General features: G+C 43.9%; 1 protein-coding gene across 3 annotated transcripts in view; it reads left to right on the top strand.

Annotated features, from left to right (window-relative positions):
- RRN3 (RRN3 homolog, RNA polymerase I transcription factor) overlaps window positions 1-24,412 on the top strand; it is a 34,884-nt gene extending 10,472 nt beyond the window's left edge. For all 3 annotated transcript variants that reach the window (XM_021086180.2, XM_021086179.2, XM_085017516.1), the window contains exons 7-18: window positions 483-546; window positions 1,292-1,361; window positions 6,131-6,229; window positions 7,576-7,668; window positions 8,256-8,394; window positions 11,405-11,535; window positions 13,628-13,758; window positions 14,710-14,894; window positions 16,749-16,857; window positions 19,495-19,647; window positions 20,762-20,849; window positions 22,549-24,412. In XM_021086180.2, coding sequence (XP_020941839.1) covers window positions 483-546; window positions 1,292-1,361; window positions 6,131-6,229; window positions 7,576-7,668; window positions 8,256-8,394; window positions 11,405-11,535; window positions 13,628-13,758; window positions 14,710-14,894; window positions 16,749-16,857; window positions 19,495-19,647; window positions 20,762-20,849; window positions 22,549-22,710 — 1,424 coding nt within the window. In that variant the 3' untranslated portion in view covers window positions 22,711-24,412. The remainder of the gene's footprint in view (window positions 1-482; window positions 547-1,291; window positions 1,362-6,130; window positions 6,230-7,575; window positions 7,669-8,255; window positions 8,395-11,404; window positions 11,536-13,627; window positions 13,759-14,709; window positions 14,895-16,748; window positions 16,858-19,494; window positions 19,648-20,761; window positions 20,850-22,548) is intronic.
- Window positions 24,413-24,856: the final 444 nt, after the last annotated feature.

The following is a 24,856-nucleotide window of genomic DNA, read 5'->3' as shown; positions in this document are numbered from 1 at the left end:
TTTCTTTTTTGGGGAGTGGTCACACCCATGGCATATGGAGGTTCCCAGGCTAGGGGTCTAATCGGAGCTGTAGCTGCCGGCCTACACCATGGCCACAGCAATGTGGGGTCCAAGCTGCATCTTCGACCTACACCACAGCTCACAGCAGTGTCGGATCCTTAACCCACTGAGTGAGGCCAGGGTCAAACCCCCAACCTCATGGTTCCTAGTCAGATTGTTTCCACTGTGCCATGATGGGAACACCAAGGCAACCTTTGATAGAATCTTTTTTGTTAATATTTAATGTTAATAGGCAGTCGATTGCCCTTAATGGCATTATTTCTAGTCTGCATTGATAGTTGGTCATGGAGAAAAATCTTGAAATTATTATTTTGGTGATGAATGATTCAGTTTTGGTTAGCAGTTGTTTTTAGCATCAAACAGATCAGTTTTCAGTTTTCAGTCTTATCTTGATGCTCATACTCTCCTTTTTCACCTTGTAGATCTTCCTGCAAATTTTGACACATGTCACAGAGCCTTACAAATAATAGCAAGATATGTCCCATCGTGAGTATACTTTTGAATCATGGTGTTTAAGTCTCAAGAAAATTATGATCAGTTGGGAGGAAATTACAGGATGTTCATAGCATCCAAACTCCAGCTGTATGCTGCGTGTTTTTTGTATCCTGTTGATACAACATCATGTTCTACAAAAAAATGTCATTTCAGTTCCTATTCATTGTCTTTAATTATTTTTCAACACTTATATGCAAATTCTCCCCTCCAACTTTTTATGGTTGGAATTTTGCTTTTGTCTTCAACTGACAAGATAGCCAAAATTTTTTAGTGAGAAACCCCTCTGTGTTGGGGTCATGCCATAGGAATAAAAATAACAGTTCTAAGAAAAGGCTTTTAGGATGTGTAGGTTTCTTTTGGAGGGGTGACCTGCAAATTCTCCCAGTAGGTATAGCAACCTAACTTTAAAAAAGTCCAAGTTGATAATTTTTTCTCTTTTTAAAATAATATATGTGTGTAGTGGGAAATGTTTTGATTTTAAACTAAAGCTCTTTGCTAAACTTTTGTAGAAAAAAGGAACCCCCTTTAATTTACTATTGCTGTCAAAGTTAACAGAAGCTCATTTGCCCTAAATTTGTTAGAGATTTTTCTCTGAAGCTGTGCATTTATTCCAATTGCTTGAGATAGGAATTAGCATTTTTCTCCTGTATCCATATTTGCTCTTAGAATGGAAATGGTACCTTCTGAGAAAGTCTGGTTAACATGAATTGATTGAATTTTTTTCTTTTCGAAATAGGACGCCATGGTTTCTTATGCCAATACTGGTAGAAAAATTTCCATTCGTTCGAAAATCAGAGAGAACATTGGTAAGAAATCTTTTAATGGGGGAAAACAATGAAAACGATGTTTTGTGTGATTTAGTTTTTGGCGATTTCAGATTTCTCTCTTAATTTTTTTTTTTTTTTTTTTTTTTGGCTTTTTAGGGCCGAACTCGAGGTATATGGACATTCCCAGGCTAGGGGTTGAATTGGAGCAGCAGCTGCTGGCCTGTGCCACAGCCACAGTAACTCCAGATCGGAGCCGTGTCTGCAACCTAACCACAGCTCATGGCAATGCCAGATCTTTAACCCACTGAATGAGGCCATGGATTGAACCTGCGTCCTCATGGATACTAGTTGAGTTCATTACCTCTGAGCCATGATGGGAACGTCCAGGTCTTTTTCTTAAAAGTTGTTTTGTCTGCTGTGTTTTAAACTCAAGACTAAAAATTTGATTGAGATTCCTTTCCTGGCAAGTGACCGAGGGTTCTCTGTGTCTTTTTTCTTTTTTCTTTTTTTCTTTTTTTTTTTTTTTTTGTCTTTTTGCTATTTCTTTGGGCCGCTCCCGCGGCATATGGAGGTTCCCAGGCTAGGGGTCTAATCGGAGCTGTAGCCACTGGCCTACCCCAGAGCCACAGCAACGCAGTATCCGAGCCGCGTCTGCAACCTACACCACAGCTCACGGCAACGCCGGATCGTTAACCCACTGAGCAAGGGCAGGGACCGAACCCGCAACCTCATGGTTCCTAGTCGGATTCGTTAACCACTGCGCCACGACGGGAACTCCATGTGTCTTTTTTCTTATTCCTCTGTGCACATCAAAGGCATAGTCCATTTCACAAATACTTGTATAGGCTAAATGCTTACATAGATAGGAATTACTGTAAGATAATAGTTCATTTATTTATTACCAGTAGTAAACATGCCTCATTTGGACATGAAGGCAGCGCCTTCTGTAAGTGATGTCTTAAGTTTTTTGTGTAATATTTAGATCATCTGTGTAGCTTTTAATAATTACTAGTGGTTCCCTTCTAAGCATAGATTATTTTTTCCTAAAGTATGATCAGTTTTAAACAAGGGGTTAATAATAACTTCTGCTGATATTTGTGATAGTCTTCTTCAGGTGGACTATTATAAATTCTGTATCTCTTTTGAACATAGATGCAAAAATTCTCAACAAAATACTCAAAAAACTGAATCTAGAAACATATAAAAAAAATTAGGCACCATGATCAAATGAAATTTATCCTTAGAATGCAAGGTTGATTTAATATCCCCGAATTAATTAGTATAATATACCTGTATCAGTATAATATACCTGTAGAATAAATGATAAATACCACATGGTCATGTCAATAGATGCAGGAAAAGTGACAAACACCAAAACCCCTTTATGACAAAAACAGAAGGAAACTTTCTTAGCCTGATAAAGGGCAGCTATAAAAAATTCATAGCTAGGAGTTCCCATTGTGGCGCAGCGGAAGCAAATCCGACTAGGAACCATGAGGTTTGATCCCTGGCCTCCCTCAGTGGGTTAAGGATCCAGCCTTACTGTGAGCTGTGGTGTAGGTCACAGACATGGCTCGAATCTGACATGGCTGTGGCTATTGTTTTTTTTTTGTTGTTTTTTTTTTTTTTTTTGTCTTTTTGCTATTTCTTGGGCCGCTCCCGCAGCATGTGGAGGTTCCCAGGCTAGGGGTCTAATCGGAGCTGTAGCCACCGGCCTACACCAGAGCCACAGCAACTCGGGATCCGAGCCGCGTCTGCAACCTACACCACAGCTCACGGCAACGCCGGATCGTTAACCCACTGAGCAAGGGCAGGGACTGAACCCGCAACCTCATGGTTCCTAGTCGGATTCATTAACCACTGCCCCATGACGGGAACTCCGGCTGTGGCTATTGTGTAGGCTGGCGCTACAGCTCCGATTCAACCCCTGGCCTGGGAACCTCCATGTGTCATGGGTGTGGCCCTAAAAAGAAAAAAAAAATTCACAGCTATTCAGTCTCAGTAGTGAAGACTGAAGGCTCTCCCCTAAGATAAGGAACAAAACAAAGACGTCACTTTTGCCACTTCTGGTCAGTGTTACACTGGAGGTCCTAGCTAGGTCATTTAGGGAAGAAAACGAGAAAGGCACTCTGATTGGAAAGGAAGAAGTACACCTACATTTGTAGATGAGTAGATCTTAACATATAGAAAAATCCGAAGGAATTCTCACAAAGACTAGCAGTAGTTAATGAGTTGATTGTGGTTGTAGGATATATGATCAGTGTATTCACACCAGTTGTATCAGACAGTGGGGAAAAGAGCAAAATAAATAAATAAATAAATAAAAGGATCTGAGTTGGTGTTTCTCCAAAAGAGACATACAAATGGCTAATGAGCGCATGAGAAACTCGACATCATTAGCCATTAGAGAAACACAAGTCAGAACCAAAATGAGATACTGGTGTTTGTTTGTTTGTTTTTGTCTTTTTGCCATTTCTTGGGCTGCACCCGAGGCAGATGGAGGTTCCCAGGCTATGGGTTGAATCGGAGCTGTAGCCACTGGCCTACGCCAGAGCCACAGTAACTCAGGGTCCGAGCTACATCTGCAACCTATACCACAGCTCACGGCAACGCCGGATCCTTAACCCACTGAGCAAGGCCAGGGATCGAACCTGCAAGCTCATGGTTCCTAGTCGGATTCGTTAACCACTGAGCCACGATGGAAACTCCAAGATGGGATACTGTTATTACTCGCTAGGATGGCGGTACTCAAAAGACAGATAATAACACATGTAGTTGAGGCTGTGACGAGCCAGAACACTCCCTACTCTGCTGGGGGGAATGTAAAATGGTAGATGTTGCAGCTACTTTGGAAAATAGTCTGATATCTCTTCAAAAAGATTCAATGTAGGGGTTCTCTTGTGGTGCAGTGGGATCTGGCATTGTCACTTTAGTGGCTTGGGTTTGATCCCTGGCCTGGAAACTTCGACATGCTGCAGGTGAGGCCAGGAAAAAAAACAAAAAAGTAAATGTAGAATTGCTGTATGACCCAGCATTTCCATTATAGGTATATACCTAAGAGAAGTGAAAATATTTGTCTGCTTAAATAAAACTTTTGCATAAATGTTCCAAGCAGCATTATTCCTAACAGCCAAAATATGGAAACCAAATGTGTAGCAGCTTATAAATAAACAATGTGAAGTTCCCCTTCTGGTTCATTGGGTTAAGAACCCAACTAGTATCCATGAGGATGAGGGTTTGATCCCTGGCCTCACTCAGTGAGTTAAAAGATCTGTCATTGCCATGAGCTGTGGTATAGGTTGCATTGCAGCTTGGATCTGATGTTCCCATGTCTGAGGTGTAGGCTGGCAGCTGCAGCTCTGATTCGACCCCTAGCCTGGGAACCTCCTATATGCTGTGAGTGTGGCCCTAAAAAAAAGAAGAAAAAATAAACAGAATGTGATGTGTCTGTACAGTGGAATATCATTCAGGAGTAAAAAGGAATGGTTTACTTGCTACAATATGAATAAACTGTGAAAACATTGTGCTAAAACACTGCATATTATAATGTCTGTACTAGGCAAATTGGTAGAGAAAGAAAGTAGGCCAGTGTTTACCTAGGGCTGGTAGGAGGTACATTACTAGAAGATACAGGGTTTCTTTTTAGGGTGGTAAAAATGCTCTAAAATTGATTACAGTGGTGGTTATATGTCCTGTTGAACATAAAAAACATTGAATTGTACATTTTAAATGGTTGAATTGTGTGTGAATTATATCTCAACAAAACCTGTTTTTTTGTTTTTTGTTTGTTTGTTTGTTTTTGTCTTTTCCAGGGCCTCACCTGCAGCCTATGGAGATTCCCAGGCTAGGGGTCTAATTGGAGCTGCAGCTGCTGGCCTACACCACAGCCACAGCAACGCCAGATCCTTAACCCACAGACTGAGGCCAGGGATCGAACCCACAACCTCGTGGTTCTTAGTGGGATTCATTTCCGAGGCACCACAATGGGAACTCCAAAACCTGTTTTAAAAACACTGTAGGAGTTCCCGTCGTGGCACAGTGATTAATGAATCCGACTAGGAACCATGAGGTTGCGGGTTCGGTCCCTGCCCTTGCTCAGTGGGTTAATGATCCGGCATTGCCGTGAGCTGTGGTGTAGGTTGCAGATGGGGCTCAGATCCTGCGTTGCTGTGGCTCTGGCATAGGCTGGCAGCTACAGCTCCGATTCGACCCCTAGCCTGGGAACCTCCATATGCTGCGGGAGTGGCCCAAAGAAATAGCAAAAAAAAAGGAGTTCCCGTCGTGGCGCAGTGGTTAACGAATCTGACTAGGAACCATGAGGTTGCAGGTTCGGTCCCTGCCCTTGATCAGTGGGTTAACGATCCGGCGTTGCCGTGAGCTGTGGTGTAGGTTGCAGACGCGGCTCGGATCCGTTGCTGTGGCTCTGGCGTAGGCTGGTGGCTACAGCTCCGATTCAACCCCTAGCCTGGGAACCTCCATATGCCGCGGGAGCGGCCCAAGAAATAGCAACAACAACAACAACAAAAGACAAAGAAATAAAAATTAAAAAAAAAATAGAAATAGCAAAAAAAGACAAAAAAATAAAATAAAATAAAATAAAATAAAAACACTGTAAAAGTGTGCAGATAACAAACTTTTCTTTAATGGAGGTGATTAGATTATACTGAGCATTGTGTACAGAAGCAGTGTAGTTTCTGTGTTGCTGGGTAGTGTCTTCTATTTAAATTATTGAAACTAAAGACTGTTGGTATTTTGCTTGCATAATTATAAAACATTCTCTGTTGCAATATCATCTTTTTATATTTTAGGAATGTTATGTTCATAACTTATTAAGGATTAGTGTGTATTTTCCGACCTTGAGGCATGAAATTCTGGAGCTTGTTATTGAGAAGCTACTCAAGTTGGATGTAAGTGCTGGGTCATTTGTTTTTCGCTTTGATTTTCACTTATTAATTCTGTCATAGTATTTGTTATAGCCTTAGTATTTGAAACAATTGTAGCAAGAGTGAAAAAGAATCTACAGTTTGACACATTTCTTGAACCCCATCGGTGACTATGGTTTGTAGAAGGTCCCACTTCTCATGGTGAGGGAGCAGGGATTCATCAGCTAGACCCATACGTGGAAATTACGGGTATGGTTAATGCGAGGTGCACACGGGCATTGGGAGCTAGCAAACCCACTGTAGTCAGAAAGAGTCAGGACGTCATGCCTGAGGAAGTGAGTTAGGGATTCTTTTTACCTGTTTTTTTTGGCTTTTGGCTTTTTAGGGCCACACCTGCAGCATGTGGAGGTTCCCAGGCTAGGGGTCTAATTGGAACTGTTGCTGCCGGCCTGCACCACAGCTCACAGCAACGCCAGATCCTTAACCTACTGAGCGAGGCCAAGGATCGAACCCTCTACCTCATGGTTCCTAGTCGGATTCATTTCCGCTGTACCACGACGTGAACTCCTCTTTTGCCTTTTTTTAAGAGGCCTGCAGTAAGGTACAGTGGGAAAAGTGGATTCTGAAGGGCGAGGGGGAAAAAAAAGTGGGTTCTGAGGGAAAGTGGATTCTGGTGACACGTGGAAGGCCGGCACACTGGCCCTTGAGACTGCATTGGAACTGGAGACATGGGGGGTGAGGCCGCATTTGACTTTCATTTAATCATCTTCTGCTCAGTTGATTGATGATATGCTTCTTAGACAATGTGCATGTGTCTCGTGCTTACTAAGAGTTGCAATAGACATGGTTTGTTGAAGCTATGTGACTTAGGCCACCAAGCACAGTAGATAGTGATTTTATGTAAGTATGTAATACAAGAGGCTTCATTGTTAATCGTTAATGTATTGTTAATTCCTTCATGACCCAGACTGATGTAAAGGTTTGCACACCATCACTGTGTACTGAGTGACAGTGCTGACGAGGGTGCTAACCTGGCCACACCCGAGGCATGTGGAGGTTCCCAGGCTAGGGGTCCAAATCGGAGCTGAAGCCGCCAGCCTACACCACAGCCACAGCAATGCAGAAACCAAGCCGTGTCTTCGACCTACACCACAGCTCACGGCAATGCCAGATCCTTAACCCATGGAGCAAGACCAGGGATTGAACCTGCAACCTCATGGCTCATAGTTGGATTGGTTTCTGCCGTGCCACGACGGGACCTCCCTGGACAGTTTTAAAGCATGTATATCAGATGAGTGTCCCATGTGGGAATAATGTAGTTGTAGTTTAAATGTTTTTATTCTTTTTCTTTCTCCTCTGTTACACTGTAGGTGAATGCATCTCGGCAGGATATTGAAGATGCCGAGGAAACAGCACCTCAGTCTGGTAGTGGAACAGACGCCGCAGAAGGGCTGTTTCACATGGTTAGTGTTTATTAACAAAGTCAGACACACTTCACAGTCCCCGAGGGCTGGGGAGACAGCTGATGGCTTCTCAGTCTTTTCCGAGGCATAGCATTAAAACAGTACTGGAGCAAACTTGAAGATGATTTCTAGAATGAGGCGTTTTCTGCTCGGTCGCTTACTGACTGGTAGGCTTGGCTGGTTGCCAAGGCTTTGAATTTGGGTTTCACTTTTATTCTTAAGTTTGTCTTTTCTGATTGTTGTTGTAAACCACATATTGTTTGTGAGAGAGTGATGCCTAGAGAAGCATAGCAGCTTCGTTTCCGTGTGTTACCAGTCGTACGTAGTGCTTCTCTCTGGGGTGATGTTTTACGTGGGCTTTATCGGGAACAGCGGATTTGGGTGCCCTCGGGACAAAGGGTGTGAGCAACAGGAAGGGGCCAGGGAAGGAGCTAAGCCGGAGTTGCGTCTCAGTTGGAAAGCCACTGCTGGTCGGCTTCTTAACCTCCTGAGCCAGCACAGGAGTTTTTAAAGGAAACTGTTACCTCAGACTTTTCTCACTACTTTTACTGATTTTTTAAATTTCAACTTTTACTTTACCTTCAAAGGATGAAGATGAAGAAACTGAACACGAAACAAAGGCTGATCCCGAAAGGCCCACTCAGATGGTCCATCCCGTAGCTGAACGCCTGGACATCCTGCTGTCTTTGCTCTTGTCCTATGTCAAGGATGTCTGCTATGTAGATGGTAAGCCTCTGATAGTCACCATAGCTGCTGCTTTGTTGAAACCTCCAGTGCCCCAGGCCATGTACTGGGTAGTTTTCATACATTAGCACTGATAGAAGTCTTAGAACCGAAGCCACTATTTTGTGGTGCAGTGGAAATGAACCTGACAGTATCCATGTGAACGAGGGTTCGATCCTTTACCTTGCTCAGTGGGTTAAAGGGTCTGGCGTTGCTGTGAGCTGTGGTGTAGGTCTCAGACGAGGCTCAGATCCCATGTTGCTGTGGCTGTGGCATAGGCTGGCAGCTGTAGCTCCGATTCGACCCCTGGCCTGGGAACTTCCCGTATGCTGTGAGTGCAGCCCTAAAAAACAAACAAAAAAAGGACTTCTTGTCATGGCTCAGCGGTTAACGACCCCGACTAAGATCCATGAGGATGCAGGTTTGATCCCTGGCCTCACTCAGCTCACAGGATTGCCATGAGCTGTGGTGTAGGTTGCAGATGCGGCTTGAATCTGGCATTGTGGTGGCTGTGGTGTCAGCCGGCAGCTGCAGCTCTGATTCGACCCCTAGCCTGGAAACCTCCATATGCCATGGGTGCGGCCCTAAAAAGCAAAAAATAAAAAGCCAAGAAAAAAAAGATCACTATTTTGCATATGAGGAAAAGAAAGTTTAGAAACATTGTAACTTGCCAATGTGACACAGCTTGAAAATGGTGGGACTGGGATTCGGGCTCAGTTATACTTCTCTTCAAAGCCCTTGATCATCTTTCCACTGACTTCTGTATTGAAAGATTATGTATGAAGTTTGGTCGGTTTTAGGTGGAATTCAAATCATACTCAAGTTCAAGACATGTGAGAATGGTGTAATAGATTGGGCACATGGTGCATGGTGTTACATTTGATTTTAGAGAATCTTGGTAGCTGGTTGTGCCAGGGTGTTGGTACTGTAGTGAACAAATTGATATGCTTCTTGCCCTTGAGGGATTTTTCAGTCTAGAGGTTTTGCCATGAAAAAACAGAAATTTTCTGTTCACGTTGCTAACTAGGGTTCAAGAATGAAACTCAGCCATTCCGAGTACTAGGACTTGAATCTGAGTTAACTGTGTCACCATTTAAACTTTTTTACTGTTATAAAAATGATACATGTTGATTAGAGAAAATTTGGAGAATACAGGAAAGGATTTCAAAAGACACTTGAGTTCCTGTTGTGGCTCAATGGGTTAAGAATACAACAAGTATCCATGAGGATGCAGGTTTGGTCCCTGGCTTTGCTCAGTGGGTTAAAGGATGTGGCATTGCTGTGAGCCGTGGTGTAGGTTGCAGAAGCATCTATGGTGTAAGCTGGCAGCTGCAGTGCCCAATTTGACCCCTAGCCTAGGAACCTCCCTGTGGTGCAGGTACAGCCCTATAAAGGAAAAGAAAGGGGAAAAAAAAAAAAGACTATGACCACATTCCTACTATTCAGAGAACTATTATTAGCATTTTTTTTTTTTTTTTTTTTTTTTTGGTCTTTTTGCCATTTCTTGGGCCGCTCCCGCGGCATATGGAGGTTCCCAGGCTAGGGGTCGAATCGGAGCTGTAGCCACCGGCCTATGCCAGAGCCACAGCAACGCGGGATCCGAGCCGCGTCTGTGACCTACACCATAGCTCACGGCAACGCCGGATCATTAACCCACTGAGCAAGGGCAGGGACCGAACCCGCAACCTCATGGTTCCTAGTCGGATTCGTTAACCACTGCGCCACAACGGGAACTCCCTATTATTAGCATTTTTATGTTTTACTTTCCTGTTTGCATGGCTATATGAGTGTTTTTCTCAGTGATCCGGCAGAATCACACTGTAAGTGGTTTATTATCTGCCCTTTTCACCTATTGTGAACATTTTTCTCATCCCATTCATTGTTATTCTAAAATAGTTATTGCTAATCATATAGATTTAACTGGTCTCTCCTTTTTTTTCCTCCCCCTGCTATTTATGTATTTATTTATTTTTGCTTTTTAGGGCTGCACCAGTGGCATATGGAGGTTCCCAGGCCAGGGGTTGAACTGGAGCTACAGCTGCTGGCCTACACCACAGCCACAGCAATGTGGGATCTGAGCCGCCTCTGCAACCTACACCACGGCTTATGGCAACACCGGATCCCTAACCCACTGAACGAGGCCAGGGATGGAACCTGCATCCTCATGGATCCTAGTCAGGTTCATTAACCACTAATCCACAAAGGGAATGCCCAATGATGTTTTAAAACCACCCCCATGCTTTTTTTTTTGGCCATTATAAATAACAGTGTAACGAACGTTCTTATGCATATATCTTCGATTATTTCTGTGTGGTGAATTCCCAGCAGTTGAGTCGCTGGATCAAAGGGCTTCTTCTAAGTTGCGCTTTGACAGTTTATGGCATCACAGGAGTGTGTGTGTGAGATGAGTGCCTCTTTCTTGCCACTGCTGGGTTGTTATACGTGAAAAGGAAAACCTGTGCAAGATGAAGATGGCTTTTTTTTCCCCTATAGGTCAATGGATGATGTGTTGTTGTTTTTTTTAAATAAAATTTTATTGGAGTATAGTTGACTTAGAAAGTTGTGTTAGTTTCAGGTATACAGCAGTGTAAATCAGTTATACAGGTATCCGTTGAGGATGTGTTTCTTTTTCTATTTTTTTTGGTCTTTTTTTTTGTTTGTTTTTTTTTTAAGGGCCACACTTGCAGCATGTGGAGGTTCCCAGTCTAGGGGTCAGATCGCAGCTGTAGCTGTCAGCCTATCCCACGGCTACAGCAATGCTAGATCAGAGCCCATTTGTTTGCAACTTATATCACAGGTCTCAGTGAGGCCGGATCCTTAACCCACTGAGCAAGGTCAGGGACTGAACCTGTGTCCTCATGGATACTAGTCTAGTTCATTAACCACTGAGCCATGACAGACCTCCATGACGTGTTTCTTAGTAGTTTTATTTTCTTTTTAAAAATTGATAAGTGAAACTGGTAGCTTGAAAATTATATCTTTATAGAACTGAAATGCCAAATTTTCTTTGTAGGTAAGATTGATAACAACAAGACAAAGGATTTATATCGAGATCTCATAACCATCTTTGACAAACTCCTGTTGCCCACACATGCCTCCTGCCACGTGCAGTTTTTTATGTTTTACCTCTGTAGCTTTAAATTGGTGAGTATGTCGTTAACATAATTGTAGCTTATTTTAGTCTCACCCACAATTTTCCATTTAAAAATGAGGGATGAGGGGATGGTATGGAAAGGGAGACCGAGGTGAGTATTTCGTTGTCTTCAGCTCATTTTACTTAGTGCCTCTAATAATAGCCAGCCCTTTTGGGGAGTTCCCATTGCGGCTCAGTAGAACCCGGCTAGTATCCATGAGGATGTGGGTTTGATCCCTGGCCGCACTCAGTGGGTTAAGGATCTGCATTGCTGTGAGCTGTGGTGTAGGCCAGCAGCCATTGTAAGCCCCAATTCAACTCCTAGCCCCAGAACTTCCATATGCCATACTTCTGGCCATTAAAAAAAAAAAAAAATAAATAAATAAATAAAAAATAGGAAGCCCTTTTCAATATAAGGAAGAAGCAGAGGGCTTCATCTGAGTGCAGTTCATCTGAGTGCTCGGAAAGTGTCATCCCGTGTTTGGTCCGCTAGGCGGTGCTCTTCCTTTCAATTCAAGCCTTAATTAAAATCTCATATTGGATATTTAACTGTTTTATTTTCTTTCAGTTGCTCTTAAGTAGCCCAAACTAAATTTTTTTTAATCTAGAATTTTAAAACTTTAGGCATTGGTTTTCTATTTTGAGAACAAAGCAAAACCAAAAAAATAGAGGCCTCTTTTTGCAACTCTTTCGTAGCTTCCTCGAATAGTCTGGAAGGGTGTTGGTCCTGGGCAGGAAGGTTCACCTCACTCTGCCTCAAAGCGTGTGTTAGCAGCTTCTGAAAAGAGCTATTTGGGAAAAGATGGAGGTTGCATCCTTTGTTTTAAAAAAAAACTTAATTGGTCTGTTTTTTCCCCTATGATTTGCATAATGAGTCAAAAACCAACTGTAATTTAATCCCTATTTCTGTTTCTGGTTAAGTTGAACGTGTGCAGTCTGAGAGGCACTGCAGAAGGGTTCCCATGGGTGCAGATTATCGCTGGTTTCGAGTGCCGGCTAAATCTCAGAATCACTTGTAGAGCTTTAGAAATAGCCCGGTCACAAATCCAAGGGTTCCAAAGCCCTGAATCTATAGGGTTAGTTTTCATGTTCAGCTAGTTTTTAGATCCATTGAATTATTTAATGCTGGGGAACACCTTTTGTTGTTAATGTATATTATCTCAAGACATTTTAAAAATAACCACAATAACCGTATTCATGGAGTTCCCATCGTGGCTCAGTGGTTAACGAATCCAACTAGGAACCATGAGGTTGCGGGTTTGATCCCTGGCCTTGCTCAGTGGGTTAAGGATCCAGAGTTGCTGTGAGCTGTGGTGTAGGCCTGTGGCTACAGCTCCGATTGGACCCCTGGCCTGGGAACCTCCATATGCCGAGGGTGCAGCCCTAGAAAAGGCAAAAAGACTGAAAAAAAAAAGTATTCATTATCTGTTTAGTAGTATAACTGAGATACCAGAACTTTCTCGTATAAGTGAGTTAAAAATCTTAGGATTCTGATAGCCAGAATATCTTAAGAATTTAAAAAAAGATGAGGAGTCCCCATCATGGCACAGCAGAAATGAATCTGACTAGGAACCGTGAGGTTGCGGGTTCGATCCCTGGCCTCGATCAGTTGGTTGGGGATCCCGAGTTGCCGTGAGCTGTGGTGTAGGTCACAGACTCGGCTTGGATCTGGCATTGCTGTGGCTGTGGCGTAAGCCTTCGGCTACAGCTCTGATTAGACCCCTAGCCTGGGAACCTCCTTATGCCGAGGGTGCAGCCCTAAAAAGACCAAAAAATAAACAAATAAAAAAATTAAAAAAGAAGATGAGACCTGGGAGTTCCCATTGTGGCTCAGCAGTTAACAAACCTGACTAGCATCCATGAGAACTCCAGTTTGACCCCTGACCTCTGCTCAGCGGGTTAAGGATATGGCGTTGCCATGAGCTGTGGTGTAGGTCACAGATGTGGCTTGGATCTGGTGTTGTGTGGCTGTGGCATGGGCTGGCAGCTGTAGCTCTGATTAGACCCCTAGCCTGGGAACCTCCATATGCCATGAGTATGGCCCTAAAAAGACAAAGACAAAAAAAAAAAAAAGGATGAGACCAACAGCTTTTCTTTTTATAGGGATTCGCAGAAGCATTTTTGGAACATCTCTGGAAAAAATTACAGGATCCAAATAATCCTGCTATCATCAGGCAAGCTGCTGCAAATTATATTGGAAGCTTTTTGGCAAGAGCTAAATTTATTCCTCTTATGTAAGTAACCTAAATTTCCAAGTGCTTTTTCATTATCACGCTTTCAAAAGATTATAGTATTGTCTCGAGTCAGAGAAATATATGCCTTATTTTTTTGGTCTGTCTTTAAAGTGAAAAAAATCTGTTCTCCCACTCTATGCAAGATGTTTATGTTTCCAAGAGGCAGTTTCAGAATAAAATATCTCCTTTTTAAAATGTAAAACCTCATATGCAAAGCTCTTGTCATCTGTTCTGCATGGTTGCACTTGAACATGAAGATCCGTTTCTCTCGTGGATGGCGTAGTGTTGTATACTGTTTTGATTCTTTTTATAGGTTTGTCATTTTTCATTTGCATTCCGAATCAGTTGTATCTGTTAAAGCTGAAGAAAAAAATCCTTTTAAAGGTAATAGTAAGATCTGTCCAGGAGGCCCACTCTAGGCCTGTTTCTCCCAGTGATCCATGAAGATCTCGTCTGGCCAGGATGCTGTTACAAAACCTTCCCCGAAAACTAAAAGCTCCCTGGCCGTTCTCTCTTACCTCGCTGACCAGATTTCGTCATCAGAATCCTGGAGGGAGTGATGAGGTCAACCAGACCATCTTTCTCTTACAAGATATGGGTCAGCGTGCCCTGTTCTTTGGCCACATCCCCGAAGAGGGCTGGGAGGCCATCGGAAAAGTCCTTCCGGGCTGAGGAGGAGAAAATGTTTTCCATTCCTGGGGACTTCAGGCATGCTTAGGGGGCTGCCTGTTGTTCTTGGAAGGTCCAGATGCCTGACCTTGTAACTGGAAGACCTTTTCACCTGCCCGTGATTTTCTTTCCTTTGGTGGTTTCTCCTCCGTGGCCTTGAGGAAGAGATAAGCCAACGGATAGACTTTCCTTAGTTTGTAGCGAGAGGCAATTGTGTGTTCGTATGTCGCTCTGGTTTTTTAAGAAGCCGGCGAAATTGACTTGGATTTCTCTTTTCTCTAGTACTGTAAAATCATGCCTAGATCTTTTGGTTAACTGGCTGCACGTATACCTTAATAACCAGGATTCGGGAGCCAAGGCATTCTGCGATGTCGCTCTCCACGGGCCGTTCTATTCAGCCTGCCAAGCTGTGTTCTACACTTTTGTTTTTAGACACAGGCAGCTTTTAAGTGGAAACCTGAAGGAAGGTCAGTGACCTGGGGCTGGTGGATGTGAACTAGACTTTGCTGTGTCCGGTTACCCTTCAGAATGACGAAAACTATGGAGTCAGAAAACCGCACGTGCATGCAAACTTTTACAGATAATTTCAAGCAGCGATAAGCCTATAAGGCTCCTAAAAATCCCTTAGGCCTTCTCTTTAAGAGTTGGTGGGGGGAGTTCCTGTCATGGCTCAGTGGAAATGAAACTGACTAGCATCCACGAGGACGCAGGATCGATCCCTGGCTTGCTCAGTGGGTTAAGGATCCGGTGTCGTTGTGAGCTGCTCGGATCCTGTGTTGCTGTAGCTGTGGTGTAGGCCGGCAGCTGTAACTGCGATTTGACCCCTAGCCTGGGAACCTCCATATGCCATGGGTGCAGCCCTCAAAGGACAAAAAAAGGTGGGGGCGGGGTTGGTGGATTTGATACTGGGGACCTCTGCTTTGGAGGGTGGCATCTAGGGTCACTGTAAAATGTGAAGTGAGGCTGAGCTCTTGTACCCCACTGGTGCCAGGCCTCATGTCCTGAATGCTTATAAAGAGATCCAGGGCTTAAAAATCATCATATGAACTCTAGTAGGACAAGGTTTTATTACAGAGTAAGTAAATCTTTGCTTTTCTTTGTGTAAATGAATGGTAAGAGTCTTAAAGAGGATCTGACCTACTCCATATGAGCCATTACATTATCACGTTTTTAGTCATTTTTATCAAAATACACATCAGAGAGTCTTCTAAAGGAGTTCTCTTGTGGTGCAGGGGTTAAGGATCCAGTGTTGTCACTGTGGCTAATTGGATCACTGCTGTGGCCCGGGTTCTGTCCCTGGCCCAGGAACTGCCACATGCCATAGGCATGGCCGAAAAATTTAAAAAAAAAAAAGCAAAATAAGGAGCCTCCTAAGAAAATACACTTAGGCATAGGTTGGTTTGCTTCTCTTAGAATAAGTGTGATGTCTTTCTTTTTAACACAGGAGAGAATTATATTTGCTAGTTCCAAGGCATTCTCTGTCTCATTTTTCCTTCTACCTCCACAGTTCTGTTAAAAAACAAAATGAAACAAAAAACCTGAAATACGGACAACGAATGCACATTTGAAAAGCATGCTCAACTTCACTAGTAACTTAAAACATGCAAGTCTTGGTGTTTGTTTTGTTGTCAGATGAGTGCGTGTATAAATATATATAGTCACCTTTTTTTTTTTTTTTTTTGGCCGTGCCTGCAGCATGTGGAAGTTCCTGGGCCAGGGATTGAACCTGCACCACTGCAGTAACAGCCACAGCAGTGACGATGCTGGATCCTTAACCCACTGAGCCACAAGGGAACTCTTCCCTTAACTTCTTAAAAACTTCCCTGCTGGTTGATTTCAATCAGAGCGGTCTTTTTTTTTTTTTTCTTTGTACACTCAGCATCTGCTGAGCTTGTAATATATGTCTGAATTCCAAATTGTCACATAAGCTTGTAGCACATTAGGAATGTGTGTTTACTTCCTGGATCTTTAAAAGAATAAACTGTTTTCTTTACAAAAGTTGGCTTGGTCATAAATTCACATGGTTAAGCGTAGTGATATTCTTTGGGGTCTGCATTGTGTGACTTTCTACATGGACCTTTAAAGCATTTGTTTTCTTTTTCTTTTTTTGGCCACACCTGTGGTGCGTGGAAGTTCCGGTGCCAAAAGTTCGACCCAAGCCAGTGCGGTGAAGATGCCTGATCCTTAATCTGCTGTGCCACAGGAAAACTCCTAGAGCATTTGTTTTAAAATTGTTTTTTTAATATATGAAATAATCTGTGCTGCTTGTCTGTTATGTTTGTACTTTAAAAAAAGAAAAACTTTTTGTTTTTTACTCCTAGGTTTGAGGTACCTTCAAAGTCTAAATTTTGAACGGATAGTGATGAGTCAGCTAAATCCTCTGAAGATTTGCCTGCCCTCAGTCGTTAACTTTTTTGCTGCAATCACAAGGTATTTATGTTTTATTGGTGGAGGTTATTTAAAAGTAAATTTATGTTGATAACAATGAAACATTTAAAACCCATTGCAACTGTTGTTTTTATACTTTGGTTTCATTGAAAACTGCCACTACTTTTCTTCTGAAGAGGGATAATTCAGCAGAAGCTTAGGCACTTTGAAATAAGTAAGGCAGCTAGCAAGCTGAGCGGTACAAACTAGAGGTGTTTATTAGAGTGACTCCCCTAAGAGTAATAAAAATAGATTGGACCTGAGATAACCATCCAGTAATAGGAAGTTGGTTTAGTGAGGCCTGTGGCTACAGCTAACACATGCCTTTGACTCTGTTCCTGGCCCAGTTCTGATAAGCACTTGACATAGAACCCACTCAATCCTCACACAGTCCAATGACTGCATTATTAACCCCTGTTTATAAAAGGCGAGATGGGGCCAAGAGAAATTAAACGACCTGTGTGAGGTCGTGGCTGAACTGTGGCAGAGCTAGGGTCTGTGTGCCGGCAGTCCAGCTCCTTCGTAAGGAGTCACTGAATTATTCTGCTTCACGTACAAAGCGAATTGGAGACGGTGGGCATCTAATCAGGATATCGAGGGCAGGATCATGGCTTAATTTTTTTTTTTTTTTTTTTTTTTTTTTTTTGGTCTTTTTGCCTTTTTTAGGGCTGCTCCCGGGGCATATAGGGGTTCCCAAGCTAGGGGTCACATCGGAGCTGTAGCTGCCGGCCTATGCCAGAGCCACAGCAACGCGGGATCTGAGCCGAGTCTGCAGCCTATACCACGGCTCACAGCAACGCCGGATCCTTAACCCACTGAGCAAGGGCAGGGATTGAACCGGCAACCTCATGGTTCTTAGTCGAGGTCATTAACCACTGAGCCATGATGGGAACTCCTGGATCATAGCTTAAAATCTTCAACAGATTGTGTTGTTAGAAGACAAGAATAATTTCTTCGTCCCTCAGTCCTCTTTGGACATCTTGATGCTACCATTTAGTGGCCTTATTTTTCTTCACTGGCCATCTAGTTCAAGGTTGTCTCTCTCCTGAGATCTCAAAAATGATCGTAAAGAATTAGGAAACCACAAGCAGTGAGTGGAAGCTTCCAGCACATTGTGGGAAGATGGGAAGCAGCTGGAAGGGTGGGTGGAGCGGCGAAGAGGCAGCTGCCCAGTAGGACGACCTTGGGGTGGGAGGAGGGGCTGCAGCTGAGGAGCAGACTCAACAGAGAGCCTCTGGATGGGGGTTGGTGCTGGTGACAGACGGGGAGTGAGATGCGATGCTGAGAGCAGGAGGCCAAGAGACAGGCGTGTTGCTCTGTGGCTACTGCTTTCCTTACTTCAAGGTCGTGAGAGCCCTACTGACTCATGTAGCTGTGTTTTGATGTTTGACTGCTGTGTAATGTCGTAATTAAAAAAAAAAAAAATCGAGGAAGTTCCCGTCATGGCGCAGTGGAAACAAATCTGACTAGGAACCGCGGGGTTGTGGGTTTGATCCCTGGCCTCACTCAGTGGGTTAAGGATCTGGCGTTGCTGGATGTGTGGTGTAGGTTACAGATGTGGCTTGGACCCCGTGTTGCCGTGGCTCTGGTGTAGGCCAGTGGCTATAGCTCCGATGAGACCCCTAGCCTGGGAACCTCCATATGCCGGGGGTGCGGCCCTAAAAAAGACAAAAAGGCAAAATAAATAAATAAATAAAAGAATTAAAAAAATCGATTGTTTGCTGGGATTTCAGTGGTGTTGGAAACGTGGTATGTGTGTCCTGGTGGGCAGGCACACACTCCCTGTCACCAGAAGTGCGGTGGCTAGGGTGTAGGAGGCGCCTCTCTTTGGTGTTACCAGATGCTGCCGGTTTACCCTCCACCAAGAGTCAAATGTGCCCCTTGCTAATAGAACAGGAATCAGTGTTGCCTAAAATTGTGGCAGTGACCTGGGAACCTGTAAGTCCCATGGGTGGAGGGGAGGGGACAGTTGGCAGAAGTGAGCTAACTCCTCATCTCAGAGAAGAGGCCCAGTGAGTGATTTTGAAATTGCTGAGTCATGTGGAGGTTCCCACCTGAGGGGTTGACAGCCTATGCTCTTGCTGGTTTTTGTTGCACGTTCTTCTCTTTAACTCTTTTCACTCACTGTGCCTTTTCCTTTCTTGCCCTCTTTCTTGAGCTCCTGACTCAGGAAGGCCCATGTCCCCCGTCCCAGTACTCACCTAAATTCCTTCAACAGCCAAGTCTCATCAGCCGCCCATATCTTCTCCGTGAATCCTGAATCCCCTTTTACCAGCCCGCTCATTCTTTTACGGAGTCCAGATAAAGAAGTAGAGATAGCTCCTTAATTTTGTAAACTAAAAGTATTGCCTTGATTGCATTAGTGAGTTGTGCCTATTAATAATTTGAGCGCCTCTCACATTCTTAAAGTGATAGCTTTTCTTTCTCCTTAGCCAGCTCTTAAATCCTAGGCCCAGAGAACTGCACCCCTAAAAGCATTACTTTTTTTCTACTTTGTTATTTTTTCTTGCACTCGTTCCGTTCACACACGAAGATCTGTAGAGTCCGTGTAGCTGGCACACTCTGGCGGGCGAGCCCGTGTCCATGCAGAGGAATCCCAGCACCTCAGTGCCTCTGTCTCTGTTGGCTTTTGTTCCACAGCAAATACCAGCTCGTCTTCTGCTACACCCTCATTGAGAGGAACAACCGCCAGATGCTGCCTGTTATCAGAAACACTGCTGGGGGGGACTCGGTGCAAACCTGCACAAACCCCCTGGACACCTTCTTCCCCTTCGATCCTTGTGTGCTGAAGAGGTAGGTGCGTGTAGACAGTTGGCCTTGTCGGTGGTGAATTTAAATGTGATGTGTATGTGCTTGTCCCAGGGTTGGGATTTTGGATGTCTTTGTCACGCGTGGCCCTTCCTGACCATTGATTAGGGCCTTGTGGTCCCCTTGCGTGTATTCCAGGCCCAGCGTGGAGAAGCCTCTTAGAGGCTGCGGAGGGTCGTAGCACCCTAGGCCTTGCAGGTCTCTACCCTAGTAGGAGCCCAGATTGACACCGGGGTGGGGGGGTTGTTTTTTCTTTAAACCTGTTGGCTTAAAAATACAAGGGGTGGAGGGTACAGGTGCCTGGGGGAGGGTGCTGCCTTTTCCAGGCTCATGTATTTCTGCCACATGACTCATTCCGTCCTCTAGAGATCACATCCCACCCTGTTACACGGGATGAGCAAAAGCCAAGTGATTTATCTGGATGAGTAATTCTGGAAAACCCCTCAAGCCAGTCTTAGCTGGGCATGTATATAAGGAAGCAGGATTTGTGCTTATTGCTCTTTGTAACTAGCGACACAGTGATTTGGGATTGTCTGGTCCCCTAAGTCTTGGTTGACTGAAACCAGATTGGTCTTTTTTCCCCAAACTTATTTTTAGTAAATGATCATAGGAATCTAAAAATAGAAAATTCCAGAATCATCATTTCGCCTTCATTTGGATGTATTATCACTTACTGTTGATCTTTGCCAAATTGAGCAAGTGGTGCGGGCTCCCCTCCCATCTCACACCTGCCGCCAGTCCCCCTCCCCCGTCGCAGGCATCTGTGATCGAGACGGGCGCTCCTCCCATTGTGCTCTTGGGTTCCAGGGCTCAGGGCGTTTCGGCTTCGAATTGAACCAGAGCAAGTATGTGCTTCTCCTGTCACTTGAAAATGAAAAGAGGAGAAGCAGTAGGTGTAACACTCCATCTGTGAGTCGATGAACTCTTATAAAGCAGGAGCCAGTGGCAGGACCTCATGGGGTATTTTGGGGTACTCATTATCTGAGCGATAGTTTTTTCTTCGTCATTTTGAGGAGTGTGACTTTTGAGATACGACCTAAGTATGTTGTGATCTTCGATATAGTATTTAATTTGCTTTTGGAATGTGATCTTTTGACAGGTCAAAGAAGTTCATCGATCCTGTTTATCAGGTGTGGGAAGACCTGAGTGCAGAAGAGCTTCAGGAGTTGAAGAAACCCATTAAAAAGGTAACTTTGTGATTCAGCACCCTTTCTGGGCGTCTCCCCTGTGGTTACAGATGGTAGTCACACAGTAAATAACAAGTTACCCTTGAGAAAGACTACATTTTTTATTCTGCCATTACAGAATTCCAAGCTTAGGTCGTGGTCTTAGAAGAGGTTGGTTGGTTTGTTTTTGGCCAGTGCGTGCCGGAGTTCCGGGGCCTGGGATTGCACCCCAGCCACAGCAGTGACAATGCCAGATCCTTAACTGCTAGGCCACCGGGGAATGCCAGTTATTTTTTAACGAATCATTTAAACCAGACACTTCACATGCTGACTTTGGAAAAGAATAATGAAAAATCAGCTGAGCAAATTTGTCTTTTTTTTTTTTTTTTTTTTTTTTGTCTTTTTGCTATTTCTTGGGCCGCTCCCACGGCATATGGAGGTTCCCAGGCTAGGGGTTGAATCGGAGCTGTAGCCACCGGCCTACGCCAGAGCCACAGCAATGCGGGATCCGAGCCGCGTCTGCAACCTACACCACAGCTCACGGCAATGCCGGATCGTCAACCCACTGAGCAAGGGCAGGGACCGAACCCGCCACCTCATGGTTCCTAGTCGGATTCGTTAACCACTGCGCCACGACGGGAACTCTGCAAATTTCAGTCTTTACCACTTGATCATTAGCACCAATTTAACACTCGTATTTACTTAGGGTTGACATTTTCCCAGAAGTTAGCGTTGATTTCGTAGGTCTTCGTGAAGAGGTGGTGAAGATGCGGGTCTGTAGCACACCCTGCGGTGCACGCAACACGGAGCTGAGGCAGCCATTGCCAATGAAGAAAATTAATAAAACCTGTCACCATCCATTTCCTCCAAGCACATTCATTTCCACCTAAAGAGTCAGCTTTTGTGTGCCTGTCTTCTTTTTCAAATAATCACTGGAACGCTCTCTTTATTTATTTATTTTTTCCTTTATGTTTTGCATTTGACGGGCTGCAATCATTCATTTATTTACATTATGTCAGATTGAGCAAGAATGACATGTTACCTGCCCTCCGTGAACTTAAAAGCTGTTAAGAAAATCAGACTTTAAGCAGATACTTACAACATGTGATGAGCAGTTGTGTGGGTGATTCGCAATAGAGAAGTGCGCTCCAGAAATGAACCCGACTAGCATCCATGAGGACGCGGGTTTGATCCCTGGCCTAGCTTAGTGGGGGTGAGGATATGGCGCTGCCGTGAGCTGAGCTGTAGCTCGCAGATGCTGCTTGGATCTGCATGGCTGTGGTTGTGGCGTAGGCTGGCAGCTGCAGCTCCAGTTCACCTCCTAGCCTGGGAACCTCCCTGTGCCATGGGTGTGGCCCTAAAAAGACACACACAAAAAGAAGTGTGTATCAGAGGAAGCTTTTGAAATTCAGATTCTTGGAGTTCCCACTGTGGCACAGTGGGTTAATGATCTGGATTATTCCTGAGGTGTTGCCAGTTCAATCCACAGCCCAGCGCGGTGGGTTAAGGATGTAGCTTGGATTTGATCCCTGGCTGGGGAATTGCCGTATGCCACGCGTGCGGCCAAAAAATGAGGAGAAAAAAAAGCGTCTTGAAATTAAGATGCTTTTTTTCCCTGTACCTTTGTCTTTCCAGACAGTGCATTCCTGAGGAATGGAATTGTTGAAAACTTTTCAAATTGCCATTGGTGATGTGTTGATAACCTCTGTTTTTGGTGCAGGAGGAGGCGGAAGACGAAGAAGATGACTTTCTGAAAGGTGAAGCTGGGGTGACGCCGAGCTCCTTTGACGCGCATTTCCGAAGTCCTTCGAGTAGCGTGGGCTCCCCACCTGTCTTGTACCTGCCTGACCAGTCGCCCCTGATGGCAAAGATGTGTGATTGACACACACTGCTCCCATCATGCTCGGCGGCACCAGGCTTCGTATTTTTCACCATCGCTTTGAACTAGAGCAAGTGTGTGCCTCAGGCATCTTCCTTTCAAGTCCGACTAACTCCAGTGTCTGAACAGGTTTTTTTGTTTTTCTTTTCTGTTTTGCACCTCGATAGACAAAAGGAAGAGGCAGACCATCATGTGCACCGTTTTACAGTGGAGTTGGTGATAAATGTGGAAAGCGTGGCTTGTTTGTTGAAAGTATACATTTTTTGGTTACAGCTTTTTGACATCATTATCATGAAATTTCCAAAGTCGGCAACTGCCCATTTTTAACAGATTGCCTTTTTAACAAGGTTTTTGTCACAACCATAGTCCCAAGGCTTGGTTGATAAGATATCTTTTCATAGAAAAAAATCCTCTGGGACACTATTTCAAGCCTTCAGAATGAGTATAACTGGTTGGGTTACATTGCCCACCCTCTGCTGTAACTGTACTTGTGTGTTGGGGTCCAGCGGACACAGGGAAGAGAAGAGGAGAAGGTGGGGAGGTGGCCAGAGCTGGTCCTGATGCTGCAGGTTGCAGCTGGCACTGAAGGAGAGCTCCAGGGGCTTGAGAAACCAATAAAGGCCTGGAGGGAAGAGAGAGAGAACTTAGGGAACCAGAACCAGAGAAAGCAGTGGTTTCAGAATGGATTTAAAAGAAGAAAGGAGTTCTGGGTAAATGTGATGCCCACCGACCAAAAGTGGGGCTGGACTTTTAGGAATCACAGCTCCTAGAATTTTACCCCGAGGCTCCCAAGAGTCCTCTTAGAACTGGAACTACTTGTTTGGGGTGGAGCATTGTATTGGTCATTTGGAGAATCTATCCAAGTGGGGGGGAGAGAGAGAGAGAGAGAGAGAGAAAAAATCTTAGGTCCTTTGGTGGAAGGGTTTTGCTAGCGACCACAGGGCAACATGACAGCTTCAGGCCCTGTCTACTGGCTGTTGGTACCCTGGATGCCAGCTCAGTGAAATCCTGTGGTGAGGCTCTGTTTGTATTTTTATAACTAAACATTGAGAGAGGAGTCTGAACAACCCTGCTTTGCAACAAATTTGTGCAAGCGCTGCTATAGTCATTTTGAAGCTCATGCATATTTTAGCTCCATCCCTTATTTGTATACTTTTTTGTTATTTGTGAAAATGGACATTTTTGAACATATTTATTTTTTTGCCACTTTTTCCTATTCTTTATTTAAAGACAAGCGATACTTTCTTGATCATAAATATTTTGTAATGAAATACTTTCTTTTTCCTAGCGCTTTGTAGGTTCTTGTATAGTTATATCGATGGCAATGTAGTTTGAATTTCAGTCTGTAAATAAGTTTTTGGCAAACAAATTTTTATTGTTTTAAAGAGTTTTGGATATTGGTAATTTTTGGGGGGTGACTTGGTGGAGAGCCTTAAGGTTCTCTGTTTTTTTTAACTGCTGACAAAAAGTGGGATTTTTGTATAGTGGATAAAATGAATTATTGAAAACGTGCCCATAGAAATTAATGGTAAGTGGGGTCTTTGTAGATTCAGAAGTAGTTTTAACGTAGAAGGATGTAAATACAAATAATTCTAATTTCAAAGGCATTTGAGGAAAAAAAATCCATTGTGACAATAAAACAATGATATGGTTAATCTAGAACTTTATAAAGGGAGTACCCCAATAAAGAGGCTTCTCACCCAAATAGTCTTTGGATTTCTGATTTTTTTTCTTTTTGGTTTTTCTTTTTTTTTTTCTGAGCTATATTAAATCACCATTTTGCAACAGAAAACTGCAACTGAGATTCTACTGCCCTGAGACTTTAAGAGGCAAAAATATTGCCAGTGCAAAAATAATTACATGTCAGTGATGAGAATGGTGTCCAGGTGCATCTGAAGCACCAATTACTTTCCTTGATCACACCAAACTGGTCCAAGAAAAACAAACATTTCCAAAAAGTTAAGTATTTTTTGGGGGGGTGGGGGCGGGGTGTCTTGGTGTGCAGCAGCTTCATGTGGAAATGAGTGTTGGTTGCCAGACCAGGGATTGAACCTGGGCTGCAGCGGTGAAAGCACTGAGTCCTAACTACAAGACCACCAGGGAACTCCACCCCCCCCAAAGTTACATTCTTTTAAGGAACATCTATACA

Source organism: Sus scrofa, chromosome 3, assembly GCF_054392235.1.
Source record: "Sus scrofa isolate SSC_HxYL_T2T_F1_AM1 chromosome 3, Sscrofa_HxYL_maternal_Yorkshire_Landrace_v2.0, whole genome shotgun sequence".
In the NCBI taxonomy this organism is placed as follows: domain Eukaryota; kingdom Metazoa; phylum Chordata; class Mammalia; order Artiodactyla; family Suidae; genus Sus; species Sus scrofa.
The sequence above is the reverse complement of the archived record's forward strand: the minus strand, read 5'-3'. Positions and strand labels throughout refer to the sequence as shown.